Raw genomic sequence first — 22,230 nt, forward strand, 5'->3', positions numbered from 1 at the left:
GCGATATTGGTTTCATCTAAATTAGGTACTTTCTCCTACTTCAGCGAGTAGTTGTGACGCAGTCATCGCAATGCACATTACAAGGGGTGTTTTTACATCTCACGCTTTAAAAAGACTGGTTTCTTTGCCGAGGAAGCTCAGAGCTTGGTGAGGCAAAAGGGCAGGGCACTGATCACTTGCACTTGCAGCAAGAGAGTCCTAATTTAGAAGGAGAGCAACCCTGGAGGCTTGGTGGTAGTTGGCTAACCAGGCATGTGCCTGATGCTGTTAAGACCAATTCACCCATGTATCATCACAGAGAGATCCTGGTGCTCTGCATATCCAGTTAGATTCCAGGTTTTACTCCTTTGACAACTTAGGTGATGTAAATAAGTTATATGAACATTGTGTAACCTGTGCAACGCAAGATTACTCTCCATCTCTGTAGGAAAGTGGAATATTATGTGGTGTGGCTGGAAAGACTTACCATGTAATATTTTTATAATACCCCAAAGATGGTGCTTGGATTCACACAAAAAAATCCTTAGCTCAGTCCTGGAAGTGTGGCAAAGACCAGTCAGGCTTTGTCAGATGAACATGTGTTAAGCATTTTACAGTACCCTATTGGTTCATACGTAATCAACACGACTCAATAGAAATCCAACACCAGTTTATAAAGATAGAGTGTATTTCTATCCTAATTTAGACATCAAAATAAAGAAAATAGCATAGATATAACTGAAGGTATGTATTTTAAAAGCAATATAAAATCAAGCAGTAAAATACAGTGAGATTGTAATATTGCGGTCAATGGCAAAAAATACTTGTGACAATTGGTCACTTAGGAGTCGAGTTGCCATGTACCCTTGCAGGGTAAAGATGGTGGGGGTTCCAGGACCAGGCCCCAGCAGTCAGTTCAATATTATCTAGCCCATTGAGTCCAGGTGCAGAGATGTCTTGGCTGTCCTTGGTGCTTAACTGGACCAGCAGTAAAGTTTCTTTTACCACTGGGACGGTGCTGCTGAAAAGAAAATGCAAAATCACAAGAGGGTGTCATTTCTGACATCAGTCGCAGGTGTTGTGGAATGCCCTCTTAATGCAGCATTGAGTAAGGGGCGGGTTACCGGGCTGGTGACCAACAATCCTAGGTAGCGCGAAGCACAGTGAAAGATTTCTGGAAAATCACTGGGCCTGGGGGAGTGACACAGTGGCCTGAAACTTCGAGGCAGGCAAGACTACAACTCTCACAATGTACTGGATCATCTGGGTTTGGGCGATCCCACAGAGGGCTCGATGGCTGCGATTCTTAGGATCTGGAGATTGTTTTTACCTGCTGTTTGCATGGGACTAGTCCCACTAGCCCAAGTTAGACTGTAGGTTTTTCTAGCTTCTACAGGGGTCCCACTGCCAGAGAGTGCTGAGTTTTAGACAAGGACGGAGGCCGTTCATTCGGTTCCAAGTCTGTTGCCTCAGGGACACAGTATCCCTCTTTTGCTTTGGTGCAGTGGGCAAAGTCCTGCTGTCGGCAACACAAGTCTCTTATTAGTCCTTCCTTGAAGTAAGTTTTTCAGATCTGAAGTTCTGGTGTCAGGGGGGTCCCTTAAATCCTAGGTTGGGTAGTTAGGGGTGTAGGAGCTATTAGCCAATGGGGCAAATTGTCCCTGCGCTACTCCGTTCCTGAGGTGACCATATCTGGTGGTGATGGTCACCTTTTATACCCAGAACCCACTATTCCTGCCCTTATAAATATGTCAGAAGTCAACCTTTGGTGTACAGATAAGCCTGCCCACCCTATAGGTGGGGTCAGCTTTCCTGGAGGTTTACACCTCCTGAATATCTCATTTCCTACCTTGCCAACCAAGCATGCCCAGGGCAAAGGGAGGGCTGTGTCCTCCTCAGGTGGACAGCCCAGATGCTTTCAGCTCCCGGGACATATCCATAAAATGTGCACATCTGAATGTCAGCGCCCGGATGTCTGCAAGGTAACAGTGCGCTTCATAAGTGATATAAAATAAATAAATAAATAAGCTGCATAATAGAGGCGGTGCAGCCTCTGAAGTTCACAGCTCTAAGGTGTCCATTCCCTATCTTGCTGGGGAGGAGGGATGTGCGACCTCTTTCCTGCCCAGCCTTTGTTGCCGACTCCTGAGAGTGATCACACTGCCTCACAGGAGGTCAGAATCCTACCTTGGCTGCGGCAGGAGCGGGAAAGCGCAGGCTGGTCAGCATGCCAGCCGTCCTGGACACCAGATTCGGGTTGGGGGAGAGAAGGCACGTTGTTTGACACCAAACGTGATATATTTAGGTGGTACCATAATGGAGCTCACAACCCGCGCCTGCCCAGGTGCAAGTCCCATGTTATCCTACGGACCGCCTATGACATATAGTGTACTTTAATCGTAAAGACACTATAGAGACATATAAGCTTAGACTTACATGTCTACACTCAACTTAATATACTGCTGGGCACAGGAGGCCTTCTCTAGGGGTGACTGACATATACTGGAAGCAGTGCATTTGACTGTACCACACATAGTGAGGGCACAGTTGCCTTTCAGCAGTTTGCACTACTCCTTCTGTCTGCAATGGCAGCCCTGCTTTAGTAGTTTGCTTATGTCACCAGGGTGGCACAAAACCCTGCTGCAGCCCTGGGGACACCTTTACCAACTATGGCCTGGGAACTCCTGGTACCATATACTAGGGACGTATAAGGGGGTAAAGTCTGACAATTGGGAGCGCCAATTCACACATACCAATTTTAGGGAGTGAGCACTGGCACTGGAGACTGATTAGCAGGCTTTAGAGCACTGACAGAGTCAAAAAACAGCATCTAGTAGTCCAAATGGGGGCAAAAAGTAGGGCGAAATCTGCAAAAATTTGTTTTTTCTTGCAATCTCTTTTAAATACGGCGCTTTAACACACGCTTGAATAATGTCAGTGTTATAGAAAAAAACAAAATGAATACATAACCAAGCCTTCTAAATCATGGATACAAGCTTTGAGAATACCTGAGCTCATGACGGCTGCAAAGACCCAGCACTGCCCATAGCGCACGGGCTGGAAGTGCATGGCGAGCCACTGGCGCAAGATGGGAAGACTGCCCTTCCATCTTTCTGGAGGTGTTCCGTCATCGTACTCGCCACTCCAATTCCCAACCAGGATACCTTTGTCGTCATTGCAGTTCAACTGAAAAATGAAAACACACAAACAGCTTTATGAAGTATCTCACTGGGCCTCTGCCATTGCTACTGCTTTGTAGCCAGTGGGTTGTATCATTTTGTTCCAAGCTCCCCACAGTCAGGAAGTACATCCGAAGATTGTGCATCACCTGCTCTCAGCTCTGCCAGTACACTTACTCCTCGTTATCTGTGTTACTTTCTAAGTGTTGTGGCAATTGCTAGCTCTACTAATGTACCTCCACCCAGTCCTGTCAGTCACCACATATCATTTTTCACCCCTCGCGTGCTCCATTATTCCGTTTTATGTCAGAGATGATTGCATACTTCATGCACTTCTCTACCTACCTTTTGCAGCTTAGAGACGTGGAGCTGCACTGTCTGTGGCATTTATTTAATTAAGGGTTACCTGTTTAATATGGTCCTGTATTGCCATCTTGAGGTTTTGTTGACATTTACAAACATCCTTCAGCTCCGTGGTTTTTAACCCCTTCGCTGCGGCCGCGATTTTACCTCTGTGTGGTAAACAAAAGAACAGGGCGGGGCCGTGACGAACCCCAGCCGTCATCAGCACACGCCCACCACAGGGCGTGACGGCTGGGGTTCGTCACCAGCATGGGAGGGGTTAAGTCAAGAGAACCCCTCAAAAGTAATATGTGACCAAATGTGTGCTGCTAAATATATACATAAATATGTGTGTGGAGGAAGTGGGTGTGTCTGGTTGTAGGAAGAAGAAAGAACGTTTTGGTATGAATAAGAGTTGCCAATGCCGTGAATTCTTAAGGTACATCCACAACGACTTACCTCGACAAGGTAGATTTACACCCACTGCTTTTTCTTATGTAAATAACAGACGTGGACTGATGGAATCCTACTGATGAAAATATATTTGTAACACCAGATAGACAACAAGCCAATAGACGAGGTGTGAAATGCTATCTTTCGTGAATGGAAATGGTGTTTGAAATAGGTGTTGTTTAATACTCACTGCATTGCAAAGAATTTTCGATGCATTTGATTTCTGGACACATCCTATAAGGCTTGCGTTAAGGTTTTTAAATGTGAGGACAGAATAATTCTGCATCTTCCTTAAATCTATGTTAAAATAAATGCTGACATTGTGTAGGCAGGGGTTTCACACGTGAAAGTAGGTAGACAGGACTAAAAGCTGTGAATTGACATTCAAGTTGCCTTCTGGCTGAAGTATACCTTGCTTCCAGACTTTGATGTGGTGTGGTCTCGGGTAAATTAACTAATTTCTCTTGTTTATACAAGTCTAAAGAGGAGAATAACTCAAATGATTATTATTTTTGTTAACGAGCTGACAGGAACCAATCATAATTCAGCGGGTAGGAAAATACCTCTTTTGTCATGGTCACCCCCACTTTTTGTCACTGGTACTCATGTTTTTCGACTGATGTTCACGAGGTCCCTGCTAACCAGGCCCCAGTGCCAGTGCTCTTTCCCTAAAAACAAGGTAAAATGGACTCATTGTTACACAAGTGGCACACATTCTGGCACCCCTGTAAGTCCCTAGTAGGTAGTACCCATAGTACCTAGTGCGTGGGTACCATTTGTGTTTTTAAGACTTTACAAGCCCCAAAAAAGATTATCTAAAATTGTGAAAATCATCAAACGGTTCTTAAAAACACAAATGGTCTTGGGCTTCATTGTAATCTAATCGATTACATTATAGAAATAATTCACATTGTTTCTTGTAGATGTGTCTGTATATAATGTGTATATAGTGTGGTGTGAAAGTTGTATGACTGAAAGTGTGTGATCTGTTTTTTTTTAACTTTTTCAAATTTTTTCTTGTTTGTAAAAATATACATTTGAATATATGCTAATTGTTGTCCATGTTGTACATAAGGTCTTAAAAAATGAACTTGGTTAAAAATTTTCTTTTTGAAGTAAAAATGACTAAATGAGTCTAATCAAAATAAAATAAATAAATGACACTTTTTTGGTCAAAATAAACATTTGTTTCATTTGTGATGTTTAGCAAAACGAAGGCACACAATTGATAGGCAGCACGTGCATTTTCTGTTGTTCATTATTAGCTTGTGGCAAGCTGTGCTGTTGGGAGCCCAAACCCAGTAGTTTTTGTTCAAGATGGATTGGGTGTAGCCAAGGTAAGGTAGAAGGTTGTTGAACAGACTGCTATCTTTCACAAAACATTAAAACAGAACAAGGGTCTGCGAGAGGCCATTCATGGTGCAGCATTGTGTAGTGTTATGAGAAAGACCACTATTGCGTACATTCTGAACTTCTTAAAGGTTTTATTTTGAAATGCAAGAATGTATGACTTGCATAAAGAGAAGAATTTGTATTTCTAAATAAATATGTGCAGCTTCTACCCAAGGATGCATTTGTTGTTGCCGCTTGTGGACCTACCCGATATACTGAACTTTTACGTACCATGGCACAGATATTGCGGCTGACATGGACAGGGCTGGCCCGCTTTACAAAGTCCCTCTGATCGGTATCCAAGCCCGGAAAGGTTATGTCCAACAACTGAAGGCAGATGTTCAAGACCTCCTCGTCGCACTGGAACAAGAGCACATGCCTTGAGACATTATTGAAACAATATTTTTGATTTCGAGGAAAAATACGCAATTCTTGTGTGATACAAGTTATAACATAACATAAATCAACATGTGTGCAAATGTTTTTACACTCGAATTCTGCATGAATGCAGAATTAAATTGCATTGTATGAACCTCTTGATGAATATATGCAAAGGGGGTGTTGCAGGGCGGGAGCTGCACAAAAAGTCAACACATGAAAATAGGTGAAAATAATGGGCAAAAGTTGAGGGTTTTGCGGCATCACTTAATTTTTGAATCCATAATATGTATAACAATTGCAAAAAATACACTAATTACACAATGTATCCCTTTTCAATCAAAAACGCAAAGGTAATTATACTCTAGGTTATGTGTAGAGAACAGAAGTCCCACAAGACACCCATCTGATAGCTTTTTGTGCTGTAGAGCAGCACTAGGATGAGGATTAGCCAAATTAATGCAGGTATCTGAATATTCAGAACATTAAAAACAATGCCAGGTTCCATTTACGTTCCTCTTTATTTCCTTTGTCTTTGATCCCTTGAACCACACAAACAAGGCAACAACTGTTAAATACTAAACTATATCCAGTAGTCCCTCTTTGATGTCTACAATCAGGGCCGTTTCTAGGTGTTTTGGCGCCCTAGGCGAGAATTGATAAAAAATGCAGCCCCCCCTTCCTTTTACTAGCATCACTCTCTCCCCCTGTCATCCAGGTGTTGATGAATAGAGGCCAGCTTTGGTGCCTCTCTATCTAGTCTGGACTGTCAACTCCATATTAAAGTAAGTCATCTGTGTCAATTGTTGCAGCTATGTAAGTATTATTGCCCTGTTCTGAGGGTATTAACTCAGTTATGCTATCATGGGCTTGAGTGTTGAGAACAGTAGGGCTACTGGCCTCTACCACCTCCAATCACACCCAACACAGGCAGATACACAGACCCATGCAGAATCAAACCAACCCATAGTATGCTGCGTTATGGGGCGAGATAGACAAGCTGTCAAGCAATGCCAGGATAATCTTTTTCTGGGCCACTTATGGATTCAGGCATGCAAATACTTCTGCCTGCTTGGTAAGCATCAACTGAGGGTGTTGTGTGAGGAGTGCTTATCAATGTGCACTCTTCAGTCTTCTCTAATAGATACATGCCGCTGCGATGAGGACAAAAAAAGGAGGCCAGATGCCAGTCCTTGTATGCTGGATTATTAAAGACCACGAGATGACCAACCTACACCGTACCACAATGTGGAGAGGCCCTAATTTCAACCCAAACTTTAGAAAGCTAGTTTGGACATTTTCATAGTCTGCTAACAGGCACATGCCATTTTCTACAACTTTTGCTATAACTCCCTCACCCACCCGCAACCGAAAAGCAGCAATTGCCACTTTCATTTTTTGTTTCGCCACGTATTTTTTTGCAAACTGCAAGATGACTAAAAACCCAAATTAATGTACTGCACATTAACCACTGGTACTTCAAATTCCAACCAATATTCCCCAAAATTATATTGTGGCATATAATCATGCTCTATGGCTCTGAATGTTAAAGCTAATGTCTAAATTCTACAGGACATAGCAATACAAAGAAATAGGTTCACTGTTTGTTAGAGCAAAGATTTTCTTAATTTTGCCCACCTTAGACATCTCAAGGCTTGCAGTGATCTACAATATTGCGCGCTAAAATAATGTGCTATGTGCATAGTCATACTCTTTTGAATAGATTCTTGAGAAAGGCCCTGATGCTAAACGCCTTGACTGAAACTCTTGTTGGCTACTACTGTAAATCTTCTTATTTTTTTTTATTAAACCATTTTATTGCCATGTTGTTATGTCACATATAAGTAGGCATACAAGTGTGGTAGTTACTCAAGACATTAGAATCAAACGTTGCGATTTACTGGTTCAGGTAAGAAACTTGAAGTTACAGGTTAGAAGGATGGGAAATACATTGAACCATACATTTCTTGTGGGGTCGTGGGGTGCCTTAATACATTTGAGTGATGGTGTGTCGATGACTATAAAGGCGACTTGTTAAAACGGCAAGAACCTTCGGGTGCTTGTGCCTAACCAGGGCTTAGAACTTGGGGGGTTCGGTTGGGCGATTCAGATTGTCTGCTGTATCCTTTAGGAACGAAGAGATGTATTTCGCTATATGATTTCATAAACAGAGGGGGGTCAGGAACTCCGCCAGGAGCGTGTAAGTCATTTGGAATGCGATTCAACCAGAGTATTGTGCGCAGTCTTAGCGTTCCGCTTTAAGGGGATATCGTCTTGTCATGACTCTTGGTGCGGTTAGGAGTAACTGTTGCCCGCGGCGAGAAGGGGCCATACAGGTGCGTGCTATCCCTGTATTGGTGAAACTGATGTAAGAGTGTGGCTCATTCCATGGAAATGTGTCTTTTTCGTGTCCCCTGCACCTCCTCCCCCTTAATTCTGTCCTCCTCCACCGAGCCCCACTTATTGACTGCTGTAAATTTTCTTAGTACTATGAACAGAATGCTAGAGAAAGAAGTTTACTGTAGAATCATCAAGTGACTCATCGGTTTTAGCATAGACTAGCAAAAGATTTATGGATATCAATCAACAATTGAATATTGTCAATTGCTTAACCTACAAAGACTACAATTACAAATAACAGGCCACATGTATCAGAAAACCATGTTGCATTCCTTAAATAGGAAATTTTAGGTAATCGCTATTTAAAGAATGCAAAATGGTATGTAGGAAAATAGCGATTCATAAAGATTTGCAATCATAATTAGGTAATCACTATTAGGTAATACTACTCCATTCGGGTGTGAATCCTTTTGCATTAGCTAATTTGCAATGACCTAATTGGTAATTGCAGATTAGGTAATGCAAAACCAAGGGTGCCCGGGGGCCTAAGGCCCCCTGAAGCACCCCCCACCCCCAAAAACGAAATGTGCACCTGCAAAGCGCACACATGCCCTAGGGGCTGTGTGCGCTACGTGTCACTTAGAAAAATGCATTTTTGTGCATTTAAAAAAAATTGCACATCGTTACCATCGACTCCAAGTAAGGGCATTTCTTTAATGCACAGTTTGTGTTTAGAAAATGCTTGAAAATGTGCTTGCAGAATCGCAAATTGTGATTCCCTATTTTCATTCGCAATTTTAGGTAATTGCAAAAAATTGTACTTAACATTGCTACTACAAAGCCTTTCATACATCTTGAAAGGCTATTTTGCCTTCGCAAGCGGCCGAAATTACTGATTCGTTAGCGAATGCAAAATTGTTTGATACATGTGGCCCAACATTCCTAGGAACAGAACAGCTCTCTACGGGCCAGATGTACTATTGAAAATGGAAGGGTTGTGCCCACTCGTATTTCCAATTTGGAGAGCATTGTATAAAAAACGTGTGAGCACCATGTGGAGTCAAACCATATACCTGATACTCTATCTAGTGGTGGTGTTTGATTTTGAGAGGGGAAGGTCTCCCTCTAGATCAGATTTTTGGGGAATCACTGTGGGTGGTCTCGGGGTACCTGGCAGGGGTCCATGGCACCACTACATGCTCCACCCAATGTATTCCCAAGGGGAAACGGCTTTTACAACGAAGCCGTTTCCACGAAATCTTTAACCACGCATGCAGTACAACGCATGCGTGGTTACAACTAATGCCTTTACCACGCATGCCTTTACTACGATGTTTGTAGTAAAGGCATATGTGGTAAAAGTAAAAAAAAAAAAGAGGGGGCTTGGGGGGGTCTCCCCCCCAAATAAAACAACTCACCATAAGTCACGTCGGCATCAGAGTCGATTAAGAGAAATCGGTAAAAAAAATGCCGTTTTTTTTAACGACGTATGACGTCACCACGCAAATAGTCGGTGAAAGGTTTATGCGTGCTAAACGAATTCCGTTGTAACGCATGCGTGGTAAAGGCATGCGTTGCAACGGAAATCGTTGTATCATCATATATTCATTCCCAAGTCTACCTGTCACAATTCCCCAAGCAGAACCTATGTATTGGGGACTGCCTTCTTTTGTGAATGATTTGCCACCTCCTTACAGATAGTGGTAGCTTTTCACTGATTTGCGACCACAATTGATGCATCTCATTACAGTTCAGAATTAGAACTAGATACCTCTTTCATGCCTACTCTCAATAGTGAATTGGAACGAGTAGCAAAACCCCTTAAGGGATTTGAAAAGGCTATTATGTGTGGATTTTCTAAATTGCAAAATAGACTTACTACATAGCAAAATGCTATTTTGCTGTCAAGAATCCTATGATTTTGCCAACTGGGGGGCTTATTTACAAGCCCCTTGCGCCTTCGGTGAATCACTTTTAACCCCTTCGCTGCTCATGACGAGCTCAGCTCGTCATGAGGCACGGTTGAGCTGTGCTCATGACGAGCTGAGCTCGTCGTGAACAATGGGAATTCAGAGAATGCAGCACAGGAGGGGAATCTCTCAAGCACCCCCTGGATGTTTTGCAACCTGAAAATGGCTTTGTACATGAAGAATTGTGAGCATTGTAAATTGCACTTGGGTGGCCCCTACAAACACTAAAATCAAATGAGCAGAAGCCAAGATGGCTCGTAGGCAAATGTAAAGCCCTCTTATGTAAGCCTTTGCACTCCAAAATCACGTCCTTAAGGTGAGTGTGACGTTGCGACCTAATCAAGAATTAGCACGTAACATCATGCCTATAACATGTCTTAACACGATGAATCAGATTCCATTGGAACCATCCTTATCAATCTGGAGGGTTTGCGGCTTTTGAGAATGCTATGAGGCAGTATCAAAGGCAGAATGTGTGTTATACAAAAGCCAAACTCAACATATCATTTCAATAACTCATTAATTGACACCCATTTATGAGCATTGATTATTTTTTATTAATTATTCATAGCCTGTAGGCAAAAAACATCATTAAATATATAAGTATTCACTCTAGTGCTACTGTAACATTTTACAGTGTCTGAGCCCACTTTTTCAGGCATCTCTAGGGGGGCAGAAGTGAATTTCTGAAATGGACAAGCTGGAATCTCACCTGCCCAAAGTTCCAAGGATGGGACTGGATGTTGCTTTCAGTGCCCCGGTAAATAATACCATCTTCATTCAAGATGTACTCCTGCCGCTGTGCCTCGTTATTCAGGAACACATCATCCTCTGACAGGGACCACAAAAATACCCATAGATTAGTAGTCTGGGACATTAAGGACATTCACTGGGGACTGGTGCAAAATCCCCAACTACATAATACGGAAATTCACAACACAATGTGAAGGTTGATGGTATAACTGTTAGGGTATGGTGGCTTATCATGGTATGGAAATACTTGCTTATTATGATTATTGGACAGGAAACATCTGTTTACTCCATTTTACCATATATGGTATTCGATTTTGGCGAAAGCATTTTTTGGGGTCTGGCTTTCACAAAAGGTGGAAACCCTAAAAGTGGTCCTCAAAGCTCTTGGCATCACTCACTTCCCCACATAGGACGCTTAATCTAGAACTGTATCTGTGGTTGCTGAAGCAGAACCGACTGGCTACTCATGTCTCATTCTCTACACACCTCCACTAGGAAGAAACAGTAGGTACTAGATATGTAGTGGCACTAAGGGCATTGGCATAGCTCATGCAACCTCCTCCCATCTGAAGGAACATGGTTAGCTCTCATCCAAAGGCACCAGACTGTCAGAATCTTTTGTGGAGCCTTGGTCTCTATCTTCACATGGGGCTTTCTTTGATTTACCAGCATTAGGGCTGTTAGACCTGGCATCTTTTGGCATGTTTCCCCTGTCTTTTTGCTTTCCGACCTCCCGGTTCTGAATCATTTTTTTCTGGTTTAGTGTCTCTACGCACTTTCTCATTGCTGATCAGTGTTAAAGTGCAAGTGCTCCTGTTGTAAATTGTTGCAAAGGGGTTGGTGTTTCCATGATTGGCATATTTGATTTACTGGTCAATCCATAGTAAAGTGCACTGAATGTGCCAGGCCCTGTAAATCAAATGCTACTAGTGGGAAACATTGTCAGGGAAACATTTATAGGAAGCTCCAGCATGGATCTACACCTAATGGTGACTGCTGTTACCTGTCTCATTGTCAATATTTTATAACACAACAGCAGATAAAGTCTGCTTTGGTGATATATTAATACATCACAGAGGCAACCCAGGACATGAAAAAGTGAAGGGCCGTGGACAACCAGCCACAGCAGTGCCTCCTTTGTGCCATGTGCCTAAGCTATGGAGCTCTTCCCCCTTCTCGGTAAGAATGTTTAATGCATTTCACCCATTTAAGGGTTTTCTGAAATTACATCTGCTTGAGAAATACCTCCACTCCTGACATTCCTTGTTCTTTATAACTAAGGCTCCCTGTTTTCTGTTTTTACGGCTTTTTACAGGTAAATACCGACAGAAAACAATGTGTTTTCTGTCGGCATCTATTTTTAAAAGTGGAAAACATAGAAAACTGTGCTTCTTTTAAGTGACTCTCCGTGCTGTCATTCATTCATTATGGCCCAACAGCTGAGCAGATGGACAGCATGGGAAATTAGAAATCAGGAAGAAATTTCTTTAAATAACTGCATATGCCAATATACATTTGTGGTATAATGATAATATTTAACAGTGGATGTATTGTAATGTAATAATTAGTAGTTTAAATATCTAAAACAAGACAGACATCAAAGTATGAGTGCACTTCTATCAGTTAAATAAATATGGAAATGTATAGTTTTACAACTTCATTTATATGCAAAACATAAATTAAGTATGGATACATAAAGATAAAATGGCAACAAAAAAAATATGGATAAATACAGACGTGAATGTGAGAAAATAAATACCATAAAAGCAGGAGCCCTGTTTATAACTGATTAATTGCTCATTGGGAAGAAATATTACACTGAGTTTTGACCTTTCAATCATTCAGATATAAATAAATACATACATACACACATACATAAAGAAATATAGAACACTACAGACATCAACACAAAGTACCTGGGCACCAGGGATTAAACAGGAGGATGAACTCTCCCAGCTTGTGAAGGGATGAGTGGAGGGCAGTGTTCACCTTCAGCAGGAGGGTGTAGCGTCCAATGAGGGCACTGGCTGGCGTGGTGACGGAGAGCGTCCAGGACTGCATGTCCCGGAACTCTACAGCTGCACTCCAGGATTTTTTGTCTCCAAGGCTCGTGATTGCAAATTCATATTCTGTCCCCTGGAAACCAGCAGATTTTAGTCCTTGATTTGAAGGAAACAACAGGGGCGGGTTAAACGCATCTGTCTGGGCAGCCACAGGCACAAAGGAAGCCAGGGGTTGGTAGAAGCTACTATGCCTGGCTCACCCACTCGTGTCCGTGGCACTGCGCTTGCTACCCTGGGCTTCGGGGGTCATAAAGGCAGTAAAGGAATGTGAGTAAACCACTCCCAGTTGCAGGTCCCCACCCATTTTTCTGACATCTTGGGGTAACATGGTGTTCTAAAACCATACCCAGTCACTACCCTTCTACAGCTAACTTAGGGGCTACAGCACTAGGGCAACTATAGTGAAATAATACTAGTGAAATAGCTTAGAACAAGAAAGATAGTGGAGCCTTCCTAATTGCATCACCTAACCTCAATGACTCCTCATTATAACATTCCCTTTAATGTTGGTAGAGGGATTTGTGTGCACACTGATTGGCACCCACCATCACAATCCTAGTTCACAAAAGAACTTGAAAAGTATACATAAACGCACAGGTGCACAACATAAATTTAGGCAACAGGATTGTATCTAATAAGACACAGGAGTAGTGTTCCTTGGTTTTGATTCTTTCTATTCCAAAAAACGTGATAGGCAAGGATTGAACAGCCATAGTTCAAAAGAGAGGATGTGGCACTACAGCCAGAGCTGCCAACTTTGGAACTGGGGAACCAAGTTGGAGTCTCTCCATCGGCTCAACATCCTGTGATAACGGAAAGATCACTTAATCTCCCATGCCTAAAAGAAAAAAAAAAGATGTGTCCTTGTGTAATGTAACTGGTGCTCATGCAAAGCGTTCTAATACCTTCATGTCGAGTTTGCGCTAATTAAAAATCTGCATAAAAAGACAAAAAAAAAGAGGAAGTAAACATGGCCCTCAATAGAGTCTTAGAAGGGTGCTGTGTGTCCTGTTGCAAACCAGGAAAATGGCTTCCTTCCACCAAATGTTTCTGTAGTACAAAACAAATGTCATAATTGGTGTGCACTGGGCCCCTCAAACACATAAGCTCCCTTGCCGATGCACTATTTATCAAAAAGCTCCTGCCTCTGAGAGCTCGGTTCACTTTCTGTGATTGGAACACCAAGCCCCTCAACAGTCAATAGAAGGCTATCGAGGTGATAAGGATGGGGCAACCCTGTGATGTCATCAGGGTCAAAGGGTGCAAGGTTGCACTTCCGCTACCCCAGCCATTTTGGTGAACTGACATCCATGTTTGAGGCTAGGGTGGTGCTTCTTTGTGACGCACTAAGTCCGTAAACGCAACGGCTTGTCAGTGTGTCGAGCTTATAGTATATATTACCTGTCTGCACGACCAGAGAGAGCTTTTTCAGGTTCTTCGTGTACTTCTTCAACTTTTTCCGGAAGTGCAGTGTGATGGTGAAGCGCTGTCCTCTCCTCACGATGAGCGTCCTCGTGCTGATCTCGCAGGTCCTGTGCTCCGCGTTATTTTTTCTTGTGTTGAGGTCGCATTTTACTATCTGGAAGGCTTGGAGATAAAGAAAGCAAGAGTCAACATCAACTTGTTTTGGAAGGGAGAATTACTGACTGCATGTGAGTCAGAGAGTTGAGGAACATGCTGCACGTTCATTTGGTTATTTAGCAGCCAAAAACTGGAATGCATTACCCCGCTTTCTCCGAGCAGAGCCATCAGAGAACATTTTCCGAAAAAGATTGAAAACTTGGCTCTTCCAGCTCTGAGGTCTTATGTTCGTATTTCCCTGTTCTTGGGTCCTTTCAGAAACTCAAAAAGGAATATCAGAGGACGTTCCTTTTTAGGTCTCGAAGAGAGACCTAATGCCGTCCATCCACAAAGCTGACTTTTTATGAGGAGGATTTTCAACAGTTCACGTGAATCCCAATCACGTGACCTGCTCTCATGCATGAGCCTTCCCCCTGCCAGCAGCCTTTCTCCCTTCACAGCCATCTGTTCCTCTCTCCCCGTCGTCACTTATTCACGGCCGCCTAATCAGCCTGCCCACCCCCTCCCTACATCTGCCTACGTCCTGCAGAACTTGTTTCACAGAGCAGGAGCTTCACATAGAGGTGTTTTCGTGTCCTGAACTCAACCAGCTCCCATGGCTTCAGGCTTACACCTTCTACATCCAGACAATCCTCCATTCAAAGTTGACCCTGCTCCAAATCTCAGGCTCCCCTCCTCCCTTTCATTTCTTCAACTTCAGAACCCTACTGCCGCCTTCACATCCAAACGGGTGTAGCTTGGTCAGTAAAGCTGGGGAGCATGTGTGCCTGAGATTTCCTAACACTCACCTTGGCATACCCAAATAAGTTCTACTTTCCCATCTTTAACTTGGGAGCTTGCATGACAACAACGTTCAGCAAATCCGTTTTAGGCAAGAAACCTGATGTGACTGAAGCACAAAATGAATTTTTAACATGACGCATCAATGCTGCCTATTATCTGCTGCGATTGCTACAAAAATATATATTGCAGAAGCACAGCTTTTATTTTCTATTTAGTGACATTTGTGGCAATGGCGTCTCACCGCCTTTAGCTTTCAACATCTAAAGCCAAAATGCGGCAGGCCGTCATTGCTTCAAAAGTCAATAAATAGTAAAACAAAAGCGGGCGGAAGGTGCCTTGTTTTCTGTTGATATACTTTTATAAAATCACGGCATGCATCCCTTTACTTTACACATATTCAGCTAAAGCACAGCGTGCCACAAAAGCTACAATAGTAAATACATAGAAAAAGAAATACGTAGGCGGCAAACTTTATTTCTATTTTGTTAGGTCGAGCTTGCTCGACAATTCGTACAGGGGCTTTTCAAATTGCGACCCATGTTTTCCCTGGCTGCAAGCTTGAACGCGCACAGCGCCAGCTTGCTCCATGTCACCGTGTTGCGCCCCTTCACCCCACGCATTCCCAGCCCTTTGATGCTTCCGCCGCACTCCAATTGCTCCCCTCTCCCGTGGCGTTTGTAATCTTGCCCCCTCACCCTCACACTGTGTTCGCGTCTTTGTTTTATAACTTGCTTTTAAGATAGCACCAAATGCTGCAGTGTGCTTTTTCTCAGTGCTAACCAGTAAGTAACTTGATTTGCTTTGTCAAAATTCACCCGTGCTCAGTTTGTTGTCATTTGAAAGACGTGAAAAGCTGAGCTGGCATTCATTGTCTTACCCACATCGACTCTTTGTGCACTTGTGGCAAAGTCGTCAGGGCGGCTGGCATGAATGTGTTCACAATAATGTAAAACAAATCACTTTAAAAAAATGCCCAAAACACTGCAAAGATTTATAACTTCTACCAGGGTGAACATCTGCATTTCAACCCATCTCTCTCTCTCTACCTCTCTCTCTTTCTCTCTGTAACTCTCTCTCTACCTCTCTCTCTTTAACTCTCTCTCTCTAACTCTCTCTCTCTCTCTACCTCTCTCTCTCTAGCTCTCTCTCTCTACCTCTCTCTCTAACTCTCTCTCTCTCTACCTCTCTCTCTAGCTCTCTCTAGCTCTCTCTCTACCTCTCTCTCTACCTCTCTCTCTACCTCTCTCTCTAAACCTCTCTCTCTACCCCTCTCTCTCTACCTCTCTCTCTACCTCGCTACCTCTCTCTCTACCTCGCTACCTCTCCCTCGCTACCCCTTTCTCTACCGCTCTCTCACTACCGCTCTCTCTCTACCGCTCTCTCTACCGCTCTCTCTACCTCTCTCTCTCTCTACCTCTCTACCTCTAGCTCTCTACCTATCTCTCTCTACCCCTCTCTCTCTCTCTCTCTACCTCTCTCACTATCTCTCTACCTCTCTCTCTCTCTCTCTCTCTCTCTCTCTCTCTCTCTCTCTCTCTCTCTCTCTCTCTACCTCTCTCTCTCTCTACCTCCCTCTCTCTCCCTACCACTCTCTACCTCTCTCTCTACCTCTCTCTCTACCTCTCTCTCTCTACCTCTCACTCTCTCTACCTCTCACTCTCTCTACCTCACTCTTTCTACCTCTCTCTCTCTACCTCGCTCTCTCTACTTCTCTCTCTCTACCTCTCTAGCTCTCTCTACCTCTCTCTCTCTACCTCTCTCTCTCTACCTCTCTCTCTACCTCTCTACCTCTCTCTCTACCTCTCTCTCTACCCCTCTCTCTCGCTACCCCTTTCTCTACCTCTCTCTCTACCCCTTTCTCTACTGCTCTCTCTCTACCGCTCTCTCTCGCTACCGCTCTCTGTCGCTACCTCTCTCTCTCGCTACCTCTCTCTCGCTACCTCTCTCTCGCTACCTCTCTCTCGCTACTGCACGCCACACACTAGTGCAAGCCTCACACTGCTGCACCACTTCACTCGGGGACACCACCGCATCACTTGGGGACACCACCGCATCACTCGGGGACACCACCGCATCACTCGGGGACATCACCGCATCACTCGGGGACATCACCGCATCACTCTGGGACACCACTGTATCACTCTGGGACACCACCGCATCACTCTGGGACACCACCGCATCACTCTGGGACACCACCACATCACTCTGGGACACCACCACATCACTCTGGGACACCACCACATCACTCTGGGACACCACCACATCACTCGGGGACACCACCACATCACTCTGGGACACCACCACATCACTCAGCCCAACCACATCATCACTCAGCACCACAACAGCACTGTGCTTGTTTACAAATGTAACAAAAAGATGTTAATATTTCACTTCTGTTCTTGGATTTTCGTCACAATAAAATACACTGAAAATAATCTTCACAGAAGTTATTTACAAAAGTTTAAGCTATTGCCATTCTTAAATTACAATAACTTCTATTTAAGTATTAATTATTTAAAAACATTAAAAGCCATTGTTATTTGTAATATCAATACATGTAAGTCACGTAAATACAACACATATATTGCATTACAAATGCATAGGTGTCACATTTGCGAAAGTTATAACTAGTGGCATTGTAAATGACAAAGCGATTAATTTCGCTATTTTCAAAAACAAAACATAAATAAAAAATGTGTCATTTACAATACCAATAGCTCAAACTTTACTAATACGAGACCTATTGCATTGCAAATGCTTGTTTAGTTTCTGCTTGAATCCTAGTCCTTTGGGTTCCAAAGGGTCCCTCTCTTTTTTAAGAAGTTTTGGGTCCTTTCAGCCTTTTTTACGTAGTAGCTCCTAGCGCGGGGACACATCAGCTGTTGAACCCGGCGATTTATAAATCGATGTATTATTATTATTATTATTATTATAACATGCTACTTCTCCTAACCACAGATGGAGTGTGCACCGCTTGACCACGTCACATTGCGACAAAGCAGGCCATCAAAGGCACCAATTTTGTAGGTAGCCATCTATTTTGCTCCTGGTAGATGGAGGCTTGTGTTATGCAGTGCAGCACTCATCCAGAGGAATCCCTCTCAGCATCCTCATCATACCTCTGCCTTCAGTAGCCCATGTGATAGGCTGGAATGGGGTGACGTGAATTTAACAGGAAGCAGGGCTTCTAAGATCTTACATTTGCTGGTCATCTGCTGTTTTTGTTGTTAACGACTGTGGTTGAGAACATTGTGCATCCAGGAGGCCATGCAGCTGGCACGACCTGCCTCTGCCTTCTTCCCCTCAACCACCCTTAAGGTGACAAACGGGTTGCTGGGGGTGCGGTTTATTGTCCTGATATAGTGCTGGAAATATCAAATACCTACTGGGCTTCCTTCTGGGTGTTCAAAGAAATCTTGATCCATCACCTTGCCCCTGTGATGGGAGATCTAGGCAAACCACACTACATTTCCTATTTTTTGTGGCTTTTATTCAATGTACACTAAGCAGGTCTTACTTCCCCTTATAAGGAGATGTAATATTAATGATTTCAAGGTAGCTTTTAATATGTTATATCAACTTTCTGATGAAGAGGTAACTGTTCACGTAGGCACTTATAGAGTATGGCAGTGCGAACCTGTAGCTCTATGAATACCAATTAATCTGGATTAATTGTTTATGCTGCTAAGAGTTGTAATTGTGTTGAAGACAAAGATTCTTATCTAAAGATTGGTTTTATATATTGCATATTATTTGTATTTATTTGTTTTTATTGTATATGTCTGTGCTTTTTTGGATACTTTGTGTACCCGAATAAAGAACCTAAACTTATGGACCTCGTGATGCATCTAAGGTGGCGGCACTGCACAGGACTGGCTGTTGCCTTTGATTGACTGCTATTCCTTCCTCATTGGTCAGTCAGAGGTTTCTCCACATCTAAACGAGGGATGAGGAACAGCAAGTTTGGCGGGTGAAAGAGCTGCCAATGTACAGTGGTTTTCTTGTTCTATCAAACTCTAAATTACCTTTACTGTGAAAGATCTGGCGCATGACTAAAATCAAAGGGAATGATATCAAAATAGACGGGCGTTGATGTATTTGCATTTCACTATGATCGTGGAGTCTCTTATACTTTGGGTGCAATTATGGAGGTATCAGAGAGATGGCTGCCAAGGAGGGGTGGTCAGAGTTATGACCTTATGGTTAGAGGTGATGTGTTCCTCAACAGGGCTGTGTCTAATACATTTATGGTAAAGCCTGTCCAGTGCCTTATTTGAGCCAGTGGTTGTTGGTGGGCACACCGGCCCTGCCTTTTTAGGACTTGCACTTAGTTTTCTTCATCAGACTTTGATCTAGAGCAATAGAGAGACAAACACAAATGGCGGAAGGGAAGAGGAAGAGAAAGACTGAAAAACAATGTGAAGAGAGAGAGCAGGACTGGAAAAGAACCTGCTACAGAGACAAACATAGGCAGGTTGTGCATGATGGTGGAAGAATAAGGCATGAGAGGGAGTCCACACTACGCAGCCTTGATATTCGACAATACCGGCATACATCAGCATTGGTTGCGGCCGTCTGAGAAAAACTCTGGGCACTGGAACTTCTTAAATGTAAATGTATTTGAGCTTATATAGCGTACAGCTACCCGCAGTGGGTTTCCCGGCGCTTGCTTAGGGAACCCGTCCTGGTATTCCCCTGTGAGATAACCCCAGCAGGGTATCCACAAGGTGAAAGCCAGGCATCCCGGCGCGAGGGGCCGTTGTGAAGATTAAGCAAGCTATTGCCCAGAGTGTGAACCCGTGAGTCGAGAAGGCACCGGAGCGAGAATTATTGAGTCCGTGGAATTTTTGAGCCCAAGACCTGCCGAGGCGGGGAATTGAACCCTGGTCCAGGGCCGATATCAGCTTCTGGGTCTGCCGCCTCTAACCCCTGAGCCACACTTCTCATACATAGTAATCGCTGAGCCTGTGTAATGAGTTTGGTTATATTGCAGGATGGGTCTAAATCAGTGATTTTAAGCTGTGTCCCGTGGACCCAGGTTTTTCTCAATACTACTCAAGAGCTTCACAACTCTTTTGAACATTAAATAATATTAGCAGATTTGCAACTTACATAAAACACACAAAAGGTGATGGGAGAAATGCTTGCAGTTTGTCTAACCACTGGCAATCATTTGAGGTTGCATCCCAACCCATCGTTCTTTTGCCCACAGTGCCACCTCAGCTTAGACCCCGCCATATGCAAATCAGTCTTGGCCCTGTTCCTCCTGCAAGACCAGGTCCTCACTGAACCGGAACACAAGCAACCCAGGGCTGGTTTCACCATGAGTACACAAACATAAGAAGCCACAGCAGAGAACTTAAAGTTTTAAAATGTCTAGGAATTTGAAATTGAAAAGTGAAATTAAGTTTGTATTTTTATCTTGATCGCTGGGAGCAGCACAAGTACCGCAAACGGAATCTAGTATGGACAATTAGAGGCCTTAATTAAATCAACGCTGGTATGCACTGACAAAAAGCGAACATAAACTTCTATCAAAAACATGATGATTTAGAGTCTAGATATCATTTTGTCTGTCAGAAATAAAACTAAATTTTGAAAAGCTCCGTCCTTCATGTTACAATTTAAATATTTGCATAATCATTGTTTGTGAATTAACAAATATATATCATAGTGTGTATTTGTTTAATGTACACTTGTTTCTGTATTGTGTATATTATTTGAGGTTCAATCAGAGTAATTGGTTAGGAGGGGCACCCGTTTTCTAGTAACGATTCAGAGGGGCTTCAAAGGTGGAAACTTGCCTAGGGCACCACAACCTTAAATCCCATGGCCCTTCGGCAACTTCAAGCAACTGCAAGGAGAGAATTGGCAAACATAGGCAGGTGCAGGCAGCAGACGCCTGCGAAAACCAGCATCATGTGATTGGCCGAGCACTTAAAATGAGTGAAGGTTTACCAACAGATTCCAAGCTTGAATAATAAATATTTGTCGCCACGAATAGAATCCTGGGTACAATCTTTGGTAAAAGGCCCACACTCCCACACAACACACGTTCATGGAAAGGCCGCCATGAGTGTTAAGTCGTAGGAGAGTAAAACTTCCCGCCGCCCAAGAGAGACAGGAGTCTTGTGACACGTTATGACGCACCTGGGTTGGCTGGTACATTTCAATAACCTTTGCTCTTGGAAGGAATACATTATAAATCAACCCAAATGTTTCCAGGGACGTAAAAACATGACGGGGTTGTTCAACCGGGATACCACGTGCACCAAACTTCGTTCTGAAAAGCCCATTGTTACATATGACTGCGGAGTACCATCAGCTGCCAAGTGAAGAGTCCCTGATGCCACCTCGCCCTCCAGCTTCCTCTGGGGGTTCCTCTGGCACCACCCCCTCTTGCCAGGTCTATGTATGAACGATGGCTCTGCTCACCTTGCCCCATGTTCTGGGCTGCTCGCGCGCTCTTCTTCTGTCTCTGGTTTCAGGGGAACTAAAACCCTCTCACAAGCTGCTGCTTCTTCCAACTGAGGCCTCTCCTAGTTACGTCCCGTTATCTCCTCCAATCCGAAAACACAAGTTGGTCCTCGCGTCACCCCACACACAATAACACTGAACAAGATAAACTTTTTCAAATTGTCTTACTTGTGTCTGCCAGTTTCCAAACGTGTTTCGAGTTGGGCGGGAAAAAGCCCAGCTGGGTGGAGCGCCAAGCGTCGGATACTTTCCATGCAGCGCTTATCTGAACAGGCAGACTTTCCACACTGCTGGTTATCTTTAATTCATTCGAGGGCGTGTGTGTACGTGTATGATGCATCTGTGCTCGTGCGTGAACTATATGAGCGAAATGTAGTGTAGTGTTGAATATGCTCAACGTTATTCATTTCTGCATAAATACATTATTCGCGGTACTGTATGGATAGCCTCCGGCAAAGGCCTTAAAGCATCTTTTCAAATGACGCACGAAGACGGAAGTTCAGTGCTCCCGGTTCGTGGTTACTGTAGTTTGATTTTCTT

The 22,230-nt window shown here is 43.5% G+C and overlaps 1 protein-coding gene across 1 annotated transcript in view; it reads right to left on the reverse strand.

The window, feature by feature from the left end:
* The window catches only part of LOC147706164 (protein 4.2-like), a 61,549-nt gene extending 39,764 nt beyond the window's left edge, over positions 1 to 21,785 (reverse strand). Inside the window, exons 1-6 of the mRNA XM_086932594.1 lie at positions 21,649 to 21,785; positions 14,251 to 14,436; positions 12,703 to 12,945; positions 10,746 to 10,864; positions 5,577 to 5,705; positions 2,988 to 3,165 (exon numbers count right to left, since the gene is read on the reverse strand). Of these exons, the coding sequence (XP_086788720.1) occupies positions 2,988 to 3,165; positions 5,577 to 5,705; positions 10,746 to 10,864; positions 12,703 to 12,945; positions 14,251 to 14,436; positions 21,649 to 21,658 (865 nt within the window). The 5' untranslated portion in view covers positions 21,659 to 21,785. The remainder of the gene's footprint in view (positions 1 to 2,987; positions 3,166 to 5,576; positions 5,706 to 10,745; positions 10,865 to 12,702; positions 12,946 to 14,250; positions 14,437 to 21,648) is intronic.
* Positions 21,786 to 22,230: the final 445 nt, after the last annotated feature.

This window comes from Lissotriton vulgaris, chromosome 7 (genome assembly GCF_964263255.1).
Source record: "Lissotriton vulgaris chromosome 7, aLisVul1.2, whole genome shotgun sequence".
Lineage (NCBI taxonomy): Eukaryota > Metazoa > Chordata > Amphibia > Caudata > Salamandridae > Lissotriton > Lissotriton vulgaris.